The sequence below is a fragment of the Melopsittacus undulatus genome, chromosome 16 (assembly GCF_012275295.1).
Source record: "Melopsittacus undulatus isolate bMelUnd1 chromosome 16, bMelUnd1.mat.Z, whole genome shotgun sequence".
Lineage (NCBI taxonomy): Eukaryota > Metazoa > Chordata > Aves > Psittaciformes > Psittaculidae > Melopsittacus > Melopsittacus undulatus.
The window spans coordinates 247,321-270,899 of NC_047542.1; the positions used below are offsets into that span (position 1 = coordinate 247,321).

At 55.1% G+C, this 23,579-nt stretch overlaps 1 protein-coding gene across 2 annotated transcripts; it reads right to left on the minus strand.

Annotated features, from left to right (window-relative positions):
* Nucleotides 1–791: 791 nt before the first annotated feature.
* LOC101873605 (adenosine receptor A1) lies at nt 792–23,264 on the minus strand. Of its 2 annotated transcripts, none has more exons than XM_034069936.1 (3): nt 23,019–23,264; nt 22,384–22,761; nt 792–1,723 (listed from the first exon to the last, which is right to left on the minus strand). In XM_034069936.1, the coding sequence occupies exons 2-3, from the start codon at nt 22,722–22,724 to the stop codon at nt 1,090–1,092; spliced, it is 975 nt and encodes a 324-aa protein (XP_033925827.1). In that variant the 5' UTR covers nt 22,725–22,761; nt 23,019–23,264; the 3' UTR covers nt 792–1,089. The 2 variants fall into 2 exon arrangements, with proteins under 2 accessions (XP_033925827.1, XP_033925828.1); XM_034069937.1 differs by having other exon boundaries at nt 23,014–23,264.
* Nucleotides 23,265–23,579: the final 315 nt, after the last annotated feature.

Consider the following 23,579-nt stretch of genomic DNA (forward strand, 5'->3'; position numbering starts at 1 on the left):
CACCAACCTTGTGGCTGTAGTTGTCTCCTACTTGCCCCCACATGGGTGCAGGTTCCTCTCTGCTCCCCTGGACCATGGAGGTGGCTGAAATATAACCCACAAAGTGTGTGTCAAAGGAGTTTGGCAGCATAGGGAGGGTGGTAGGGAGCAATGTGGGAGAGATGAGACAAACAGGGCTGGGAGAGACTTGCTACTGCCTTGCACTGGAGATAGGCAGGATTAAAGGGGGAAAACTCATGCAGAGCCAAAGTAAAAGGAGAGAGAAGACACATGAGGGGACACAGGGGGTTACTCACAGGGCTGTGAGTGCTACTGGGGCCATAGGCACCCAGCTTTGGTGCAAGTACTCTTGTTGGAGTACTTGCACCGAGTTGGAATACTCTTCTTGCGGAGTACTCTGGGTGATACTTAAGGGTTGCTTTCCACTCTACCTACCTCTCTGGCAGCATTTAGAGTTGGAGACGGACCCTTTGCTCTCTGGGGTGGTGGGTTCATCACCCTGTGGGTGCTGGCATTGCCAAGGAATGCCTTTTCCTATCTCTTCCCTCAGCTGTCCCTGCTTATGGATAGGAAAGAAAGGGCCTGAAAGCTCCCAGCTCCAGAGCTGCAGAAATCACATTGTCCTGGGCTCCCCTGGCTCTCAGCAGCTTCACTCCCACCAGGGCACCCTTTTGCCCCATGGATGTGGGGTCCAGAGCATGTGGTAGCCCCAGCATCACCCACTGCCATGCTCCAGGGAGCCGGAGGTCTCCATCAATGGCAGAGGACCTCCTGGGTGGTTTTTATCATCTTACTTTATTTGCATGAAGATAAACTGTGCCTTTGTCTGTACAATTTCTCCTTAAATACTTGGCAACCGTTAAAAATCAAAACAACAAAACCCTGAAAAACAAAACCAAAGAGAACAAAAAAGAAAGGCGAGGAACAGTGCAGGCTATGATATCAAACCAGTGAATAAATAACCCCCCCTTGGGCAGCAGGGGGACATGGGGCTGGTGAATGCAGCCCTCCCAGGTCCTCACTACCCCTTCCCCTGACAGCAGGGACCAGGCTTGGCCATAGGGGACCCCTCTCTGCTCTCTCCCAGCTTCAGTTGCCCGGCTCGGCAGTGGTGGTGCTGACGTTCTTGTTGGTCTTGCAGCAGAAGTACTGGTTCCAGATCTGCAGGAAGGCTGTCCGGAACTTCTTGATCCTGAAGGCATAGACGATGGGGTTCATGGCTGAATTGCCATGGGTGAGGAAGATGGCGATGTAGGTGAGGATGTGCGGTGTCTCGCAGGATGGGCAGAACAAGGTGATGCAGTTGAGGATGTGCAGAGGGAGCCAGCTGAGGGCAAAGAGGAAGAGGACCAGTGCTAATGACTTGGCGATCTTCAGCTCCTTCCCATAATACTTCTGGGGGTCGTTGGAGCTGGAGGAGACTTTCTTGTTGAGTTGCTTGCGGATGAGGTTGAAGACTTCCAGGTAGATGAGCAGCATCAGCACCAGGGGAGGCAGGACCCAGACGAAGAAGTTGAAGTACACCATGTACTCCATGCTGATGACGGTCTCAAACTGGCACTTGATGACAAACTGTGTATGGCTGCCGTTCAGCTCCTGAGTCCTCCGCATCTTGTTCAGGTTGTTCCAGCCGAACATAGGGGTGAGTCCCACCAGAAAGGAGACGATCCAACAGCCAGCGATGGCTACAGCCGCCCGCCGAGGTGTCACCACGCTCTTATACCTGTGCAGGACACGACAAGCACAGGAAGGAATCAAACACCAGCCACGTGCTCTGCCTGGGGGCCAAGATGCCACCAAGCTCCTCACTCCCATCCTTGGCAAGCGGTCCCAGCTTGTCCTGACAGACGTGTTAATGAACTGGTTTCTCTGCTTGTGCCCTGGGGAACCTCACCCTGTCTCCCACCACCAGCCCCAGGGATGGACAGAGACCTCAGCTGTGATCCTGAAGCTCTGGGGGTTGATGCCAAGACAGGGAATGCATTAGGAACCTGGAGCATGCGTGTTCAACCCTCATATATGGGGGGGTCACAGTGCTCCAATAGCCCACCTTCAACCTTCCATCTCCCATCCATCATCCACAGCTGAAGCAGCAGTTCCCCCTTTCCTTCCCCCATGCACCAGCCCTACCAACACCCTGTCCCACACAATTCCCCCTGCACGGGGGGGAGGAAATCACCAGCAAAAGCATCCTTTGGGACTGAGGGGGCTGGAGGAAGGCTCTGCTGGTACTAATGGAGCCCTGGGGAAGGCTCTGGGCACAGCTTGTCTCATTTCCTAAAGTGCTGGGCTGATCGACCAAACCCTCTTTCCTAATGGGCCGGTGCCAAGAGATGGAGGAGCAGGAGGAGGAAGCTGTGCTCTGGTGCCACTGGGGAGCACGATGCGGCTGGGCTCATCACTCCAGAGCTCTCCATGCGGGAAGTGGAGGCTGCTGGACTGATTTTTCCCCCTGGTCCTCAAAGAAAAGCTTCTCCTCAGAGGCCAAGGAGATTTGCAGCCCAAGTGCTGTTGCCTTCAGCCGGAGGGGATTGAACAAAAGGCATTTTCTGACTGTTTGCAGGGGGTTTTGCAGTGCTGCCAGTGTTAACCTGGCCACTGGGACCATGTGGAGGTGTCTGGCAAGCCTGGATCTCCATCCCAGTGCTCAAAGCTCTCTGCAGCCTTTACCTGTGCTGGGAAAATGGAGACTTTGGGGGCTTTTAATGAAGCTAAGGGCCCCAATCCGGCCTCACTCCCCCTTGAGGGTCCCTGCTCAAGGCCCATCTGATGAGCAAGGTGTCCGGGTGGGATTATGGACTGGAATTGGAATCCAGAGGGTCCAAAGCCAGCAGTCCCTGCCAGCTTTCCCAAACAAACCCCTCTGGTCTGGGAACAGATTCCCAGCATCCCAGAGGCAGCCCGGTCCATGGGAAGGAGGTGGCAATGCAGGCAGCTCCTTTGGGAGCCAAGGTTAGAGCTGGAGGGTGATTTATTCCTTGCAGGAAGGAGCAAGGGCAGGAGACCCTGAGAAAGGCGCAGGGCAGGGAGCACTGGGGCACAGGCAGGGCGAGGGGTGGTGGGAGAGCACCAGGAGAAGGGAAAGGTGGGGGACCAATGGGAATGGGGGTGCCAGAGCCGTACCAGAGGCTCCGGTGGGGCTGTGTGCTGGCCTGTGCATCCCGCATCACCCTTAACAGGTCCCTGGAAGAGCCGATGTTCTCTTGCAGCTGTGATGCCCCATTCCCACCAGCCAGGATGGAGCAGGTTGAAATCCCAGCACCAAGCGCCTGCCCTCACTCCTTCCCTCTCTGCAGCCCCATCTCCTCATTCCCAAGGGTTTCTGGGGTCTTCTATTGATTTTGGTGACTGTGCTGCCACTGCCGTGGGTGCTCCCTGCCCTGACACCCATCACCGGGGAGACAGGGCTGCTGAGCACCACGGTCCCCAAACACTACCCCAAGGCCTGCAGCCAGCACCCACCCCTTCTCCTCTTGCTCTCATGCTTGGGCTGGGGGAGCACAAAGGGCAGAATGAGCACTGGGACCCTGTTAGTCCTGAACCAGGCTTGGATCAGAGGATGCAGCATTCGCTCTTACAGCCAAAGCAGAAGGGATGGGGAACGGCTGCAGGGGGCCCTGCCCGGCCAGTCCCGGCCCCCTGCAGCTCCAGAACATTGTGTGTTGTTGCAGATGGCTATCAGCACTACCAGGACAGCTGCAGAGGTTGTGCAGACCTCAGGTCCCTGGATGCACGCAAGCTCGCGTGGTCCAGAGCGTCCAACACACACACACACAACAGAGCAACAGCCCCACACGCTGCTGGCTGCTTGTCCACCTCTCCTCTCCAGTGAGCATCCTTCCCACCTCCTCACTGCACATCCATCCCTCTTTGCCTCACATGGATGCTCGCATCTCACTGCACATCCATTCGTCCTCCTTGCTGCACATCTGCCTCTCTGCCCTGGTCCACATCCATCCCTCTTTGCTGCACATCCGCCTCTCTGCCATGCTCCATATCCATCCCTCTTTGCTGCACATCCACCTCTCTGCCATGCTCCATATCCATCCCTTTTTGCTGTAAATCCACCTCTCTGCCATGGTCCATATCCATCCCTCCTTGTTGCACAATACAACAGTTCTAACATCAGGACCGGCCTCTTCACGGTCCTTTGCTTGACCTTACACCATGAGGTTTTAAATGTGGCACTGCAGAAGCAGCCAGCAGCTGAGACCAAAGCCTGTCCATCCCCCCAGGAACTGTACCTGAGCCCCCAAAATCCATAGGAAACAGCAGTATTTGGAGCTGGGGCTTTTGTTCCCTTTGCTCCTTTTGCTTCTCAAGCAACAAGTCAAAGGCAGAGGCAGCTGCAGCATCCTGCAGTGAAATGTGGTCCTCAGGGGCTCACGGGTGCCACTGTCCCCCCATCAGCCCCACATGGAGATTGACAATGGCCTTAGACTGACTCTGTGCTCCTTCATCCACCCCACAGGGTCTGACCATGCAGCTCTCGAGGGGCTCAGCTGCTCTGATGGCTGCAAACCCAGCTTAAAGGAAGGGAATGCAAGATCTCACCTAGTGCTCGATCACACCCAGTGCTCCACCTCACAGCACAGGGTGTTGGGTAGGGGGTGGATTGAGCTTGGCTGTTTCCTTGTCTCTTCCTTGGTTATTCCATATAGAAAAAGCCTTTCTCCTCTACCTCATTTTGCATGAATATGATAAGGCTGGAGTCTGGGATGGGTCTGGGAGGCAGAAGCATGAGAAAATGCTGCTAATGGCTCCCAGTTAATAAATAATCTCATTATTCTCATCAGCATCGGAACAACTGCATCGTTGAGATTTTATTACAGCTATTATTTTTATTAACAGCTGTGACTAAACCATCCCTGAGAACAGTCACCACCATCACCACCCAATCTGGGTTTGTTTCCTCTCTCTGTGGGGTTTTGAGCCTGACCACAATGGCCAGATTGCCCTCAGTGGTTGTTTTTGCACCATCTCTTCCCTACAGAGATGGGCATCGCCCCAAGGCCTCCTCCATACCCTGCCAAGGCCAGGAGAAAGGAGCCTGGAGGGAGCAGAGCAGCCATCCAGCCTCAGTGAGATGGGATGGGCAGGAAATGGGGTTTGGTGTGGAGCAAGAGTGTCTTTGGTGGTTTGGAAAGAAAGGCAAAGATGTGAAGTGTCAATTACTGCTGGAGTGCTGTCTGCATCCCAAGAGGAAGTGTGAGAAGTGATGGTTGAAGGCGGAGGCAGACAAATTGTCCCCAAGGGCTGTGTAGAGATAAGAGGGCGAACAGGGTCCTCCAGGGAGAGATGCTGCCTCCTGATGGGATGCTCCAGGAGATGCTGCAGGCAAGGTTTCTTGGGCTGAGGATGGAGTCACTGGGGGGGGACACTGAGGCCCCTTTTTCCTAGGACATCACAGATTCCCAGACTGTTTGGGATTGGAAAGGACCGCAAAGCTCCTCCAGCTCCAACCCCTGCCATGGGCAGGGACCCCTTCCACTGGAGCAGCTGCTCCAAGCCCCTGTGTCCAACCTGGCCTTGAGCACTGCCAGGGATGGGGCAGCCACAGCTTCTCTGCACAACCTCATGGTGTGGGGCTATCTCCTCTTGCAGTGCACACATCAAGTGTTCTGGGAGCAGAGATCCTCAAAGAAGAGGGTTGCTCATGCCCAGCTCCAATCCCTGCTGAGCTTGGGGTGCTGAGCTGCTGTAACTCCAGGTCAATGTGTGCGGGATGAGCTATAGGAAAGGTGCCAGCTGCTTGTAGAGATGATGCCAAGCAGAAAGGACACCATATGGTGAGAAAATCCTTCTCTGACTCTTGGTAGGATGGGCTCAGCTCCTTTTAAATCAGTTCCTCAAGGTCACATGAGGATCAGAGGCCAGGGTGATGGAAACCACTTGGCTGTCCTGTCCCACCATGTCCCCTTGTTCCTTCTTCCCCCAGCAGCCTAATGGCATTTCTCAGTTTCCTCCCACAGATCAAGCTTCTTGCAGGCCAACCATAGGTGCTGGGAAGGGTACAGAGCACCTTGGGTCCTCCTTTGGAGCACTGGGAAGCATCTCTTTGGTAGGACATCAGTGTCAGGTTGGAAATGCCATGCTGATGGAGGCTGTTGGGCTGTTTTGGTGCAGGAAAGGGACTCCATCACCAACCAACACCAATGCCTTTGCTGTAGGATGCACTCTTCTGTCCCACCTCAAAGACTTTCCATGGATTTTGGACCAGTGTTTATGTCTTTACTTGCCAGCTGGCATCTGACAAGCAACAAGTCTGGGATTTTGGGATCAGGACAAGCCCCATGTGTCCCAGAGAAGATGCTGATAGGGGCAGACTCCTCCCTTCTAAGCACTTATAGAGACAGGCTGTCCAGCCTCCATCCAGCTCCCAGCTTTGGATGATGTTAGTTGACATCTGTCCCACCTAAGGCCATCACTTACATGCTGAGCCAGCCACCAATGGTCACCAGCCCCTATTTCTTCCAAGGTGGAAGCCCAGAGGTGATGTGGCCAGGAGAGGAACGTACTGAAATGGTGTCAGCACCTCTCTGCCACTGCCATCTGCGTCCCCATCCTGGCTGTGAGAGCTGCCAGGGTGACACAGGAGGGTGTGAAATGTCTTCATGGAGCCCTCCAACAGTTCAAGCTGTGTCTGCAGGCTGCATGGGCCCATCACTGTCCTTGACTTGCAGCAGCGGATGGATGCTGTCAGGAATGGGAAGGGCCGAGTGGCTGATGTTTGACCCCCAAAGAGCCACAAAGCTCCCAACAGGAGGGATTTGAACAAATAGGAGATGCACTCAGGTGATGCAAAGAGGATGTTGGTGCTAGAAGACATTTATACTAATGCTAAGAGACCTTTTTAGACATCTAAATCCACCTTCAAATCCTTGATAACCTTCAAGATTTTGAACTCGCCAACATGAAGCCCTAAAGAGATCTGAGTGGAAGGAGGTAAACAGCCAAAGCAAAAGATCTAAGAGGGAATAAGCATTAGAGATGAAAAAGAACCTGTGAGAACCCAAGCTCTGTCCCTTCTGCAGCACTTCCCACCTCGTGCAGGTGCTCAGGGATCTCCTCATCCCAGCCCTGGGCATTTCTCAGCTTTGCATTTCTGAGCAGCTTTGATCCCCACCATCCGAGTTTTCCCACCCAAGCAGCCTCCAGGACACTGGAAGATCTGAAGCAAAGATGGAGCCAGGAAGGAGGAGCAGAAACCTGAATCCTCTGCCATCAAAGGACTTTTGTCTAGGGATTTCCCATTAGATCAGGACGTGCTCTGGCTGCTTTGCCTCGCTGCATTCACAGGGCAGATGAGCCTTGTGTCAGCTTGGCCTCCTTTCCTCCTACCCCAGCTTAACTTCATTAGCTATGGCCTGCCTTCATTAGGGAATTAACTCCCCAGGACTTGCAATGCAATTCCCTAGCAGCAAAGCCACATCTTGGGGCTGGCTGGACAACTGCTGGACAAAAAGGATATCTAAGGAAATACTAAAGAACAAAATGGTTTTATTCAAAGCAGACCTGGAGTCTTTGAGGCTTTTTGAACCAGAACAAGAGGAGATGTTTTGGGAGTGTTGCATTTACATCAGCCTGTGGGTTAGACATCTAGAGAACAATCTAGCATCTTTGTCAGCAGCATGGATCGAGCATCCGCAGTGAGTTGTGTGGGTCTGTAGGGACAGGACAAGGGGGAATGGCTTTAACCTGCCAGAGGGGAGGCTGAGACGGGATCTTAGATTGTTCTTCTGGAACTGGATGAGGTTTAAAGTCCCTTCCAACACAAACCAGTCTGGGATTCTATGACTGATGCAAATCTCACCCAAAGCCAATAGGAAGGAGGCCAGAAGCCCCTGCATGGGACTGTATAGATCCATAGGTGTGCATCCCACTGAAGTTCCTCCTGGTTCAGCTTGTGTTCAGGGTTTGGTTTTAGCATCCTAAGGCTGTAGCTCTCTGCAAAGGAATTACCCTGCACAAGTGACTGAAGCACGAGCAGCTGTCAAGGCCATTGACTGTTCCTGACCCCTTTTAATAGCCAGTAAATCTCTAATGGATGAAGGCAAGGGTGATGATGAGGCTTCTGAGAACAAATCCATCTTGCCCAAATTGACTGGTCCCCACACATTGAGACATAGCATCCCCAGGGCTTTGGTGAGTGCTTGGTTTCGTAGTGGGTGAAGCTGCGGTAGCCACAGCTCTAGCAAATGGCAGGAAAGGGGGATGCGGGCACATCCAAAAGCAACCCCAGGGACACAAACATCCCCACAAGAAGCAGGAGCAATATGGTAGAAAAGGGTTTTATGGGATAAAATGCCTGGAAATGGGGAATGATGCTTCTATAGGCCAGCCAGGCTGTGTCAGGGTCTCTTCACCCCAGACTGGAGACACAAAGCATGGGAGTCCATCAGGGATGTCCATCCAGTGGATGGCTGCAAGTATGGGAAGAAGTGTCTTCCCCCAGCTCCAGCATTCCACAGAGTGGACACAGAAGACAAGCACATCCACCCCATCTGCTGCTCTTTTGATGCCATCAGCCTCAAAGCACATCACAGATCAGCCCATCTGCAGCATCACTTCATGAGGCTATTTAAGGGCTTCCTTCCCTGCTCCCCAGCAGCCCACAGTGTCCACTAGGTTTTGGGGCTAAACCTGCCATAGTCCAGGTTCCAGCTGGAGGATTGAAGTGAATCTCTGCCTGCTGAGCCAAAGACACTTGTCACATCTCTGGTCCTTAGGAGCAGACAGAACATCACACTAGCCTGGATGAGTTCAGTGCCAAGCAGCCGCATACCCCTCCTGTGCCTGCTTCTGGCCTTGATGGAGAAGTAGCTGCTGGATCCCTGCAGCCTGTTTAGGCTCTGGTGATGAATCACAGCCCATCTTTGGGAACAAACAGCAGGCACCCAGTGACTGCAGAGCTCCTTCCAGACCTCTTGCCCAGCTGTCCTCATCTCAGAGGTGGGATGTGAGTAACCTCCATGGACCGGTGCTAATGGCATCACCTTGGGCATCCCACTGCAACAGGATGCTGCAAGGGGAAGGGGAGCACACAAGGGCTGGAGATGGCAAGGAGGGAGGATGGAGAGCACAGGGACCTCACACACATCCTTCCCCGTCAGACTCTGCCCTGGGTGTGGAGGAGACAGTGCTCTTGTCCAAAGAAGGCAGAGGAGCACGTGTTGTCCACTGCTGCTCAATGAGAAAGGCCATTTTTCTCACTTCCTTCAAGCAGCATCCTTCATCCCGACAGCGAGTATAAATCCTTTGCGCACATAAAGCTGAGCTTGTTTTCAGACTGGGCTTGGTTTACAGCCTGTGGCTGGATCCTGACACATTCAAGTGCTCTGTGGCTGTGTAAGCAGAAATTCTTGGCGAGGACCACTCAGTGCTTGGCAGTCAAACTGTGGCTGGATGGGGACTAAGTGAGGGGCTGGGGACACGCAGGGCATCCGATGCCTGATGGAAACGGTGAGTTCGTTTGTGCCTATTGGGGAGTGCTGCCCTCTAACCCCAGGCAGACCCTGTACACCGCAAAGGGTGCTGTGAGACTGCCTGATGCTGTGGGCAGCACCAGGGGCATCCAAGGGTGCTGAGCACCATGCTCTGGATGTCACCCTCCTGCTAACGTGTGACAGTGTCCCTGGTCAGTGGGGTGCAAGTTGCACTGAGCCTTAGCTTTGCAGCCAGGCAGCTCCAGGGCTCCCTCCCAGCTCCATGTGTGGTCACGGCCCCCCAGGACATTCCTGGATCACTGGCTTCTCCCTCCAGGACCCTGAGGCAGGGAAAAATGATTTAACTCCATTGGCAATGGCTGCAAATCATGAAACAAGCTGAAGAATCTTAGAACTGCTGGTTCAAAACTGTGATGTTCTTGTCTTTTGGCTCCTGCTTTCAGGCAGTGGCATTTTTGAGCATTTCTCTGCGATGCAAAGCATGAGAAGTGCTGCTTTAAACAAGAATAGAAACAGAAATCGAGATTCTTCCCTAGCACCAGGACTTTGGGAATTAGAACACAGGGAGAGGAACAGCCCAGTCCCAAAGAGATGGGGGTGAGATTCCGAAAGGTGGCTGCATCACTGATGGCCAACGTGATGGGTTCCATGGGCTTGTGTTCAGTGTTACCCCAGAGCAATAAACTCAGTGGACGCTTTTAGTGCCTGAGCAGTTTTGTTGTCAAAAGCAGGGATTTGGTGTGCAAACATCTCCTTGGAGAGGAGGACAGGCCTGAAAGTGAGGGCAGGTCCTGCACGTCCCCATCACACAGCTGAGGCCCCTTCTATTCTGGGAGGAACGGCAGCCTCAGCAGGGCAAGAAGGGTTCAGGAGGAGCTGCTCCAAACCCATGTGCATCCCCTTCTGCACCCTGCTGGAGATGCTTCTCACCCAGCATCAATGTGCTTGGCCAGGACTCTTGGATCATCTGCCCTGGACCATTGCTCTGTGGATGTGGCCACCTCAAAGGCTCTCCTGCATTAGCCCTGTCCCTGCTATGGTAACTGCCTGGGAGCTGTTTGCCCAGCCATGTCTCTGCATGTCACTGTGTGATGAGAGAAGTCAGGGCAAGGTACCTGTGTAGTACAAAGGGGAAGGGATAAAAGGCAGCTTTGGTTAACTTCAGGGTAAATCCAGGTCTTTGCTGGATAAACAGCGAGTTATTTCAATTGCTGTTTGTATTGCATTGAGTTTTTCATGCGCTGCACAGTTTTGCTCTTGATGGAAAAGAACAGCTTTGAAACGAGGACTCTGAAAGTCAGCGCCCAAAATGGAGAAGAGAGGGGGAAGAGGACAGTGAAAGCAAGAAAGCAGCTCTTTAAACCACTTAAAATGCCAAATCTGTCAAATGTGGGCTCCATGAGAAATTGAAATGAGATCTAAAACGCCTGGTGCGACTGGGCTGCCTGGGCCTCCATGGCTCATACCGCATCCCACAAAACACTGTGTCAGGAGGAAGATGCCAGCTAAGGAAGCTCCTGGTGCCATCTGTCCAGCACCAGGGCAGGTTGCCCAGTGCCACCGTCCTTCCCTGCCTGTCACCACCGTGCCCTGTGAATGCTGCTAAAGCAAAGGACAAGTTGGTACCCAGAGGATGCCTCCAATCAGGTGAGTCTGGACCGAGAGCCATTAAAAGACAGGAGGAAATCAGAGATCCCAATTAGAAGGGAAATAAGAGGGATCTTGAGACCTGCTGTTGGCATTCAATCTGAATTCAACCTGTTCCTGCGATAATGGGAGGCAGGAAACTGGAACCATCGTCTCCTGTTAAGAGGTGTTAACGAAGCAGGGCTGAGGTGGGTCTTTATCTCTCCTGTGCAGAAGGACTCTTCTGAATAAGCCATATCCCACATTACAGCTGGAACAGGAGATCAGTATCACCTGCCTTTTAATTCCTTGTTTTCTGCACTTCTGCTTGCTCACCCGACTCCTCATTTCACAGTCAACTCCTCAGTTTCTTAGGCTACAACCGGTTCTCTCTGGCCAGGGTCCTCACAGCCCAATTTGTCGCTGCAAAGGGAACATTTCCCTTCTTGCCCATGGCCCAGTTCAAAGATGAACACACCTGAGACTGAGAAATTGGCTGGAAGCTCTCAAATCCACGGAGGTTGTTTTCACCACCCAAGATCTAAGTAAGAATTAGGATGTGCCAACGAGGTCTGCTGTTTCTAAACCTCAGAGGACACAGTAACCCCAAACAACCAGTTCAACTCCTTCTGCCCAATGCATATTTCCCTTGATTAAAAGATCAATTTCAGATGCAAAAAGCAGTTGGATTAGATTAATTGAATTGGATTTTTGGCTATATGGACTTGCAATTAGGGAAAATCACTTTGGAGGAGCCGTTTCACGCTGTAGTTGACTTCCAACTTCAGTGCAAACACAACTTGACACAGAGCTGAAGGAAAACCTGTGTTATTCATCCCTCAACAACAGCCTCAAAACAGAAGAAGTGGGGATCAGAGTACATACATGTCAAGCCATTAACTTATTTATGCAGGGATGAATCTATATATCTCGATCAGCCAAATGAAATGCCAAACTGAATGGGAAGGCTCCAGTTAAAACCACAATCCAATGTTCTCTGGCTGCGGAGAATCGATCTGTCACCAAGAAAACAACTAAAAAGTGCAAAAGCAAAACAAACCTGGAGTTTATTATGTAAATTCTGGGTTTTTCTTGTTTTCAATCAGATTTAAAGGATTATTTATCCCCTTGGAGGCAAACTGACCTCGCTGCCTGAAGGAAGCAGCTCAGCAGCTCAGCCGGATGGTGGAGAGGAAAAGCTGAGACCTAAGACCAGCAAAAGACATCAGCTGGGCATAAATTACATCCCGTCCCTCTTCCTAATGACTCTGGCAGTTAAATCCAGACAAGCAGCAATGGGCAGACATAGCAGAAGCCTGCCCATGCAGCCTGGCTGGTGCTGGGTGTGGAGACCAAGGATGTACGGACTGGGCAGGATCAAGTCCTTCCCAAGCACAAGGAATGTGCCAGACCCTGTGAAGGACTCAGCATCCCCCCTCGCTGGTGCACAAGGGACATGTAAGAAGGTCCCCAGGCTCCTGGAGATGGAGATGCTCTGCTGTGGCTGGACCTTGGCATTGCCCTACTCAGAGTGGCAACCACACCACTGATGTTGCGAGCATCATGGGAGAGGGTGTAAAAGCAAGATGGGGATGGCTGCTGGGATCAGAGCACACCTTGAGCTCCTTTGGGGCAAACAGACCTCTCTGAGCCCATAGGGCTCCATGGGCACCCGCCTGGCTCGGCACAGGCTTTGCCATGTCCATCTGGACACAGGCTGTGCCCTAAGCTCTCTCTCAGTCTTGACCATTCAGTGCTGCGGTGAACAGAGCCCTCTGCACCCAGAGAAACGAGTGCTTCAGTTGTTCAGTACAAGGTTTGAGTCACTGAGTGTTGTTACCAGTGCAGAAAGGAAAGAGAAATCATTTGGTCTGTAAGCCTGTGCTAATTCTGGCTGTGGCTGAGGCAGTGTTTCTCAGCATCATCCTCTTGGTGCTTTTGGAGTGTTTGTAGAGCATCATTCCCTCTGTGAACAGATGGGGAAACTGAGTCGCAGAGGGGGACTGTGATGTGCCAAGTGAAGCAAAATGAACTGAGTAGAATGAGAAAGCATCCCTGGTGCCAGAGGCTGGCACATCCCTTGTTTGAAAGAGGCCAAGAAAAATCATCCTGGTCTCTGGATCTAAGGAGAGAAATGGCCTGGAGAAGGTTGATAGGCAGCCATACCAGTGATGTGCTGGTGTTTTGTGCTCCGGCCCTCCTTTGAGGATCAATGGAAATGTGTTGTTGTCATCCCATGCAAGGTCCAGGACTGGGGGATGTCACCTTCCTGCCTCTGTGCCCCTGTTGTCCTGCTCGGGCATCACTGGTACCCAGGGGTCTGCACGCAAGAGTACCATGGCCAGTCTTAGCGACAGCAGTGAAGGAGGCTGGTGAGGAAGACAAGGGAACAGGGCTGAGGAGGAATCCTCTTCCCTTCTCTAGGAAGGGATGGTGGAGAGGGTGAAAAAAAGGCAGCAAGACATGGGGCAAGGGCATAAGGGCGAGCTGCTGCATCCCACTGGGCTCAGAGCAGTGAAGGGCAAACCCAGATGCTGCCAGTGGCTGATCCTGCTCTGCAGTGCCCTACATCACCAAAAGCAGCATCACTCTTTCTCCCCTACTCTGCCCCCATCAGTTCCTGCCTCTGCTCTATAGGAAGAAGGACCTCAACCCCTTGGGGTTATTTTATACTCCTTTCCTGATGGCATCACCAGTGATGTCTCCTTAATACCCAGCTCTGCCCGTCTGGGAAGGCAGCTGTGCCTGGCCACAGGCTGTGATGGGGCTGGGTGCTGGGGGTGCTCAGCTCATTGCTATGCTGCAGGATGCCTCAGTGCCTGTGGGGCTTTTTGTGGCTGCTTTGGAGAGCATCAATTGCTCTTTCTTGCAACTGGCATCCTGTGCCTGCCCCAGCAGCTGGGAGGCCGTGCTGCCAGAGAAGGCATCTCTGTCCCTGCCAGGAGCCTGGGCAACCTCTGGGACAGCTGGATTCCCATTTGATGGGCTTGGAAGTTCGGGTCACCTCGGACAAGATGTGTCCCAAAAGGACTGGCTCCCTGGGACCGCTCTTCCCAGCCCATCTGCATCCTGCACGCTCCCCATCCATCCCTGCGCCATTGGCAGGGATCACTTTGGAAAGGGCTCCGTGTCCTGTTGCCTGCAGGGACCAAAACCCCCAGGACGTGTGTCTGTGGGCAGAACCCTGCAGGGTTTTCCCCTGCCCTTCTGCTGGCCAGAGGTTTTCACTGAGCCAGACAATTCCTTTGCACACTGAAATGAGTCCTGCTTGTGTCACACAGAAACTCATCTCCAGCTGATTTCACCTTGGTGCCTCCTCCACGTTTTCCTCCTTTTTTCCATCCTCCTTTGTGCTGCAGTGGCCTTTCTATCCCCTCTGTCTCCACAATAGGATACAGACCCACCAATACACTGCCTTGCTGAATTTCAGACCCCTCCTGACTCTCTCATGTCTATTCCGATCGGTCCCACTGCAGCCCTTCTCCATGCTGAGACTCCCAAGGGGTCACAGAAGTGAATCCCTGGGAATGACAGTGTCATTCCTGTATGAAGATAGGCTGAGAAAGTTGGTGCTGTTCAGCCTGGAGAAGAGAAGGCTGCGTGGAGACCTCAGAGCAGCTTCCAGTCTCTGAAGTGGGCCTATAGGGATGCTGGGGATGGACTCTTCATAGGGACTGTAGTGACAGGACAAGGGATAACGGGTTGAAACTGAAACAGGGGAAGCTTAGATTGGATCTAAGGAAGAAATTCTTTCCTGTGAGGGTGCTGAGGCACTGGAATGGGTTGCCCAGGGAGGTTGTGAATGCTCCATCCCTGGCAGTGCTCAAGGCCAGGTTGGACAGAGCCTTGGATGCCATAGTTTAGTGTGAGGTGTCCCTGCCCATGGCAGGGGGTTGGAACTGGATGATCTCAAGGTCCTTTCCAACCCAAACTGTTCTATGATCCTATGGTTCTATGATTCCTCTCTGCTGTCAGGTTGATTTTGAGCACAGCCATTTGAATGCAGCATCTCCACCACCCCCATCCCTAAGCTTTTGCCCAGCCATGCCTATTTTTCCTTGGACCATGGTGGCTGCCATGTCCCATCAGAGCACCCATCCAAGCTTATGGCCAAAATCCCCTTTCTGGTCAATGTGGCACTTTAAAGACACAGAGAAGCTTATTCCAGCACTGCACATGAACTAGAAAAACCAGGCTATGATGCACCCATGGTGTAAGAGGAGGGTGGCTTGGCTGCTGGTGGCCACATGGAACACATCCAAGCAGAGCCAGACCACATGCCAAGGGCTGGGCAATGACACAGACACTCACTGGGGAGTGGATTGGTGCTGGCCCCATGGCAGAGGAATGCCTGAGCCTGCTGCACACCCAGCCCTGACCCCTGAGTCACTTCTGCTCCATCGCATGCTCTGGTCAGCACGGAGCAGAGCTGGGCCCATTTCTGTAAGAGCAGGTAAAGACGATGCCTCCCACTGATGGAGCCGCATCCTTCCATGTCAGCAGTGGGGGAAGACCCAGGACCCCCCATCGAAGGGCTCCAGCACACCCTAAGCCAGCTCCAGCACCGGATGGCTGCCGTGATGGCACACACCATGGTGAGCTGGTCCTGATTCACTGCTGACATGCTGCCTGCAGGGCCAGGCTGGGCTGCTGGGGACCCGGCAGGCTGAGTCAGCAGCTTTTGCTTTGGCAGAGCCTCCTGTGGGGTGTTTCACTTGTCCTGCTGCCAGCAGCTGCACAGGGTCCTTGGGAAGCATGGGACACCATGGCCCAATGCACTCTGCCATCGCCTCCACCAACCCAGAGCCCTTGGAAACGTCCCAGGCACTGCAGAGAAGGGAAAGGCAGCTCTGAAGGGCTCAGTGATGCTGTTGGAAGCATGGCAGGCTGGCTGATGGGTCTGCAAATCACAGCTCTGGGGCTGGGGGGGGTTTAGGGCTTTGTTGTTCAACCATGGGTCTGATGGATTATTGCACCATGGACCACCTCCTCTTACTGAAGGCACTTCCCTGTCTATCCCACCTTGTCCCACTGGCCCTGACTGTTGGTGCTCCTCACCTCACAGTCAGTTTCTATTGCCGTGGGATGAAGAAACGCAAGCTGGCAAGTACCCCATCTCAGCTTCCATCCCTGCTGTGCCCCAGTCCTCTTCCCTGCCTGGTGGGGTCATGCTGAGCAAGCCACAGTGCTGCTCTGTGCCTCAGTTTCCCTGTCTGCGGATGTATTATTGCCCTGGAAATGTGCCTCCAAACGTACTGGGGATGCCTCGTCAAGGGGCAATGCTTTCACCTGAAAATCTGGGGAGGTGGAGGGGAAAAAAGCATCCCAGAGCAGGATTTTGGGGTGCAGCAGGGAGACAGCAGCTGCAAGGAGCTGGTATTTGTGCCCCTGCCCTGCAGCTCAGCCTAAGCTCTGCTGAGGGACCAGATGTCAACTCACAGCAAACGGGGTCAGGGTGGAATGATACCCTGGGCACATCAGCCAGCACGGGGAGCACCCTGCTCAGGCCTACAGAAGGGCTGGGATGAGGTGGGATGCTGCTGCTCAGGAGGCCTGTCCAGGGTCTCTGGGGGCTACACGTCTCCCCCCCCCCCCCCCTTTTCATAGAGAGAATTTGGGAATGAACCCAAATCTGAGCACATCCAGAGTATTCCTGCACAGGATTCACTGCTCTTCTCCCCTACCCTCTACACTACTGGGAATGGAGCATCCCACAGTCAGACACTCGCTGCATCCTAAGGAAGGGACACCCATAGACACCAAGGAGGGGACACCCGTTCCCGAGCCTTCCCTAGGAGCTCTGGAGCTGCAGATGTTGCTCACAGCCCAAACCTCTTCCTCTGGCACATCTGGAGTTAGAGTGACCTGATTTTCTGTCTGCTGGCAAGCGTCCCGTGGTGCTGCTGCTGCAGCTGTGTGTGATCCCACTGAGCCTCCTCCAGATGTCCCCTCTCCCATAGCCTGCTCTTGGCTCAAAACCCCTCCGTGGACCAAAGCATCCTGCTGCAAACCAGCTCACTGGGGTATTTACTGGGGTCTTAAGAGCAATATACCCTGCTGGTAAAGCCCATCCTGGTGCCAGGGTGTTGTGGTGAGACCAGAACTGAGCTCCCGGTCCGGCACAGCTCATCCATGCATCCTGGGGCTGGTGTGAAACGCTGGCTCTGATTTAGCACCCACCCCCTAAGCTGGTGCAGGGTGCTGGGAGCTGCAGCTTCAAAACAGCTTGAAGGCTCCAGCAAACCTCCCTGTGTGTGATTTCTGCCTTTTGAGCTCCATCCTCGCTTCAGATGTGCCCATTCCTTGGGAATTAAGGTTTCTGTAGATCACTCTCCTCTGCTATAAATACAGCCGGTGGAAGGCAGCAAGGGAAGGAATAAAATAGGTGGCTGCAGAGACCCCCAAATTTCTCCAGTTTAGGACAAATGGGAGCTCTTTCTTTGGGAATTCAATGTTTCCACAAGGGCAGGGACTATAAGGGTGGATAATGAGTAATGGAGGTTGAAGGAGACCTAGAGGAGCTCCTGGATGCAAACCCCCCCCTGCGGCTCCCTGAGCTCAAGCTCCCGGCTCTGAGTCACCAGGATGCTTGTGAAATGTTTCCTCCGAGACTGAAAATAAGCCTTGGGACAAGCAGGGTTTGGGTTATTCCCTTGCCTGGGTGGACACAGTCACTTTGCCATCACCTTCACTGCTGGTTCGGCCAGGCTGAGGCATCTCCAGTCACCTTTGCCTCCCTGGGAGGCCATGAAACCCATTGCCTGGCCAGCAAACTGCCCTCAGATGGAGCACACGTTCCCTTTTCTTCCATTGCTCTGATGAGAGGCTCAAACCTGCTGCTGTGGTTTGAGAGGACCAGCTCCCACAGGCATCGGGGCCACCACACATCCCAGTCTGGTTCGAAACCTCCTCATCCCCATCCTGAACACATCTGCTGGGGCTCAGAGCCCAGGTGCTGGGGATGCTGGAAAGGTTTCCCATGTGCTTTGGTGCCTGGGAATTTGGGCCAAAGCAGGGCCTCATCCCAGTGTCCTCCTCATCCCCATCCCACTGTCAGTGGAAGAAAGGTGGGAAAACCATCCCAGCCACATGCCCTGCTCCATAACCCAGCTGGCTTGAGGGTGCTGAGGCTTCCCTGTGACCCAGCCCCAGCTGGCCCCATGCCTGCAGCCCTTGGCAGGCCTGGAGAGAAGGGGAAAGAGCGCTGTAATCCCAGCAAGAGCCTGGACAACAGCGGGGCCAAGGGGGGGAAGCTTCCTTCTTCCACCACAGCGGCCATCCAAGGCTGCCTGCAGCTCTCACCTCCTTGGCTTCCAAGTGCTGCAGTCTGGGGCTGAGGGATGCTCCTGCCACATCTGAGCTGCTTTATCTCATCAGGCTCAGGAGAGGCTTCTTCTAAACCACCTCCTATTGCCCCCACCACCATTTCCTAGCAATTTCCACTCTGGTTTGGTCTAATTTCCATGGTTCTGCAGCCTCACGTGTATGTTCAATACCTTCAGCAGTACAAAACACAGCTTGCCTTGCGGGATGCTGCTCGGGTGGGCATTGGAGGTCCCTGCTGCAGAGGGAAAGACCCCCACGCACAAGGGCTCTCGCTACCAGCACATCTCCCCACCTTTTACCTTCCTGACCCATGTTTCAAAGACCCAGTGGAAAGAGCTGGTGGTGCAAAGTGGGCAAGGTGAGGACCCCCAAGGACACACCAAGACAGGACCAGTGCATCCAGCATCCCCACGCAAGGGGCTGCAGTTCCACATGTCCCAGGGACACCCGCTCCTGTTGCCATGGTCCCCTCCACAAAGCCCAGAGCAGCATCTTAGAGCAGAGACAGGGAAGGGGCTGGCGCCAGAGGAGCTGCATCCCCCCCCCCGGCCCCAACATCCCTCCGGCCCCCAGCATCCTGCTGCCGAGGGGCCGGTTCCTGCCGGACCCCCCTGCCCGGCTGCTTCCCTTCCCTTTGAACTCGGCTGGGAGAGGGAAGTTGGGGCTGGGCTGGGGGCCCTGCTGCGCCCAGCAGTGGGGACGGCAGCAAAGGGGGGTCCTGCCTCGAGGCCAGAAGGGGAGGAAGGATGCGAGAGGGGAGATGTGAGCGCTTCCACCAGCAGGAAAGCAGCAAACCTATTTTAGGTGGTTTCCAGCTGTTTCGAGCAGTTCCTGTGGAGGCTCCGGTGCGTGGTACCCTCTGCTCCAGCTCGCTCAACCCCAGCGATGCTCCTGCATCCCTCCGGAGGCAAGAAAATGCCCTTTGGGGGAAGGAAGCACCCTGCAGATCCCAGCAGGCTGAAGGGATGCTACCTGGGGGTTTGGGCCATGAAAGACCCCCTCCATCCTGCAAAACCTGCCTCCACCTTGCATGAGTGGCCCCTCTTCCTCTGTGTCCATAGAAAACACGGCCATGGGAGCAGGGAAGATGCCCCATCGGATGCCACTTTCCCACTGCCATCCCACACATCCCAGATGTCTCAGGGCACCATTTGCTCAAGACATTGTACCAGAAAACCCCCACCCCTGGGGCCATAAAGCTCCTGGTCTGCTCCAGGGCATTGGGTGCATGGGCAGTGGGTGCATGGGCAGCAGAGGGTGTTTGCTGGAAGAAGGAGCAAAGCTGAAGGTGGTTCCCTCAAGCTCACAGCCCCCAGGGCTGGGTTGTACATGGGAGCTGGAGCAGGATCCCAGCTGTGATGCACCACATTCCCAGCTCCCTGCCAAGCTGCGCTTCCAGCCCTGGTGCTGCATAACTAAATAGAAAACCTGGAAAATCCACCAGTGCTTTGGCTTCTCCTCCAGACAACCCTTCCCAGACAACAGTCCCATTGGCTTCTCACCCCAATTGGCCAGTACATGGCAGGGATGTGGAAACCCTGCACACCCCTTCATAGAACCCAAAATGCCAAGTGCTGACTCGCTGGGGAGCCAGCACAAGGATGAAGCAGGGATGCCCGGAGCCTCTCTCCTTGCTGCTCCCAGTCCTTTCCGGCTGCCTCTCTATGAGATGGGTTTCACTTCCCTGCTGTCCCCCTTCCCCAAGCCTCGGCAGAGCCAGTAGTGGGGCTGGGGATGTGGGATCCCCATGCACAAAAGCCCACAAGGCCCCTTGTCCACGTGTGCATCCCACTGGGGAGCACCCACCCTGTGCCAGCCTTGTGTGCGGGGACTTCCTTTGGCACTGCAGTGTGCACCCTGTCTGCTCACCCCATCCCCTCCATGCCCCGTACCAATGTACCAGAGGGGATGCCCCTGCTCCATGTCCTGGCTGCCCTATGGATGTGCCTGGGGCAGAGATCCCCCCCACAGTGATGGGTACCACCGCTGCCTGGGGACACACATGTGCCTCAATGGGGACCCAAGTGCAGATGCAGGCTCTCAGCACCCGGTTGCAGGCTGCTGGGTTCGGTGTCGCAGTGAGGAACGACACCAGGAAGCCGTGATGGGAGCTGTCAAAATGTTGTCAGTATCATCTCTCAGCAGCCAGCACAGGTGGGGGAAACTCATCACATTCCAGGCTTAGGGAAGAGTCTTTGGTGGTGGTTTCTGTGCTATTTGTGATCTCCAGGGTTGTGTTTTGCTGCTCTTGGGGCCCAAAATCACCTAAAATCACTGCATCTGCCAATGGCCAGGGAGAGGATGAAGCACCCGGGGATAAGAGAATGGGAGAATGAGTGAAGCCAAACCCTTCTTGTTGTGGCTATGAAGCTTTTCAATATTAAGTAGGGTACAGAAACGCAGATCTCCTGGTGCCAAGTGCTCAGCCACGTAATGGGACAGCAAAAGTCAGCGTCGATGCTGCATCAGAAAAGCCCACTCAGACTATTCACAGCTTAATCCTGCTGCAGGAAACCTCCTGGGCGCAGGGCAGAAATCTCCCCATTTGCTGCTCAGAGGCAGGAATGGACATAAAAAGACCGGATTTGTTAGGAAAATGACTGCGGAGAGCTCGGCGGTGTTGCTATGTATGAAGCTGCAGCACTCCCACTCCTGAAGCCAGCCCCGATGTGCAGGGGAGGCAGGAGAACCAAAAAAGCACCCAGATCAATGACAGGGTGAGAATCACTTCAGTTACAGACGGGCTGGGAGACAAGGATTTGTCAGGCTGGGAAAATCACACTTAAGGAGGAAGTCGGGAACAGCCTCAGGAATCATCTGTGGTGGGGAGGGGTTGGGGTTTAACCTGTGCTTCCCCTCTCTGCCTTATGGTCCCTCACTGAGCAGGAAAAGCCCCACAGTGATGATCCAATGGATTCAGGGACACTGAGCACACTGGAGCAGCCTCAGATCCCTGTCTCCCTGTAAAGGGAGGTGATTTCTGCCCCTGGAAGGGTCTGAGCAGCACCTAACACAAGAGGGTCGGGTCCTTTTTGGGGTCTTTGTGCTGAGCAAGGGTCATGGACCCCTCCAGCTAATGGGATGGGGCCGGTGTCTGCGCTGCCAATGTTCGGTGGGGTGACACGAGCTGAGTTCGTGCTCAGCCATCCGGCTGGGCTGAGTTTTCCAGCAATGCTCTCATCCCGGAGCGGATGAGCCTGGCAAAGGCATCCTTGAACACAGCAAGGGGAACCAGCAACAGCGACCACTGAGGTGGGATGTGCGGGTACCAGCGCCGGGTGTCAGATCCCTCCCAGCCCCACTGACAGCCCCGGTCCCACTGTGGGATCCCGGCCCCACAGATGCCTCCCCCCCCCAGCCCCAGGGGCTGCAGCAGCTCAGCAGGAGCCAGCCGTGAAGTGGTTAAATGCCTCCTCCTGGAGCAGCAGAGTTCAGATACAGTTCGTACCCCCCATTTACACCCCACCCTGCTTGTTATGGGCTTGGCTTTGACAACAGATAGAGATGAGGAGAAGGGGAAAACCAGGGGGAGGAAGCATCTGTGGGGCAACCCCATAGGCAGGGTCTCTCCTGGGTGAGCCTGCTCTATAAGACATGCCCGGCTGTCACCTCTGGTCCCTCTGCCCCCCAGAACTGTGCCACACACGTCCATGAGCAGGCAAGGCATCACCCCATGGCTCCTGGGCTGCCCATGGTGAGGGAAAGACTGGGTTGAAGACAAATCCATCGTCCCCTTTCCAATTCCCTGGAACACCCACTGGTGCTTTCCCATGTGCAGCGGGACCCCTCTGCCTGCATCCCAGCATCCTCTGAGCCCTCCAGTGAAGCTGCCAAAGGCTCCAGGACCCCCAAACTCAGCCTGCCCCAATCGCTGCTGCAGCCAGATGTGGAGGAAGACCTGTCTGCTAGTGCTTCACCAAGAGTTTGGGGCTCCCTTTCTCCCCACAGCAGCCACCACAGAGCTCATCCCAATGCGTTTTCCTACCTGACAGGGATCTTCACCCGCAGGTATCGATCCACGGCGATGGCCAGGAGCGCCAGGATGGAGCTCTCAGTGAGGATGAGGACGGGACAGGCCACCATGAGGCAGCTGTAAAACTCCGTCTGTGGTCCGATGTTGATGATGATGGCCAGGGGGATGACCAGAGCCCCCACGGCCACGTCGGCCACCGCCAGCGAGACGATGAAGCAGAAAGTGGCATCCCGCAGCGCCTGGTTCATCTTCACCGCCCAAATGACCAGGATATTCCCCGGCACTGACACCAAAGCGATGAGGACCTCGATGGAGATGTAGGCAGCCTGGAAGGCTGAGACGGGATGCGCCATGGTGCTGCGGGCCCCCCGCGCTGGGGTCCTCGGTCACCTGCAAACACCCAGGGATGCGGTTTGCAACTGGCATCGCTGGCTGCGCTGCGAGCCGGGATGGAGCCTGGGCGGGGGGTGGGAACAAGGACCCCCCCTCATCCCCCCCCGCCGAGCCCTGTGCCGTCCCCCGGCGCTCCGAGCCCAGGGGCTCATCCTGCACCCACCTCCACCGCTTCGGGACCGAGGCACCGGAGCACGACCCCCGCTCCCCCCCCCGGCAGCAGCCGCCAGCCCCGGGGCGGACACGGACCTCACCTTGTGCCGCAAGCAGAGGGCTGGTTTCGGGGTGCCCTGACCCCGGCACGGCAGCAGCTCCTCACCCGCAGGGTGCCGCCGGGCGCATGCTGCGGGGCGGCCGGAGGGATGCCCGGGGCGCTGTGCCCGGTGCCCGGCACCGCTCGGCTCCCGCAGGCTCCCGACCGGAGCTGGAGCATCACATGGTGCAGCCTTCCAGGCGTTTAAAGAGCGACTGACCCGATTTGGGGCTCGTCGAGGCCGGGAAGAACCGGGAGGGGGGGACGGGGGTGGAGCCGGCAGCGGGGGGAGCAGCGGAGCCGGTGCCAGCCCCGAGCTCCCTGCACGGGGCCGGTCCCGGTTTTAGCACTAAAACCGGTTTTGGAGGTCGGGTGTGACGGAGGCAGCGCCTGCGCTCGAGGGGAGCAAGGACCCAGAACATCAAGCGGACAGGACGGGGATGGTTCCCCCCCACCCCTGGTCCGGATCAGACCCGAACCGGCGCTAAGAGCCGTGGGGGCTGCCCCGGGCTCTGGCTGGCAATGTGACACCCCCAAATCACTGCTGGGGGCTGTTGGGGTG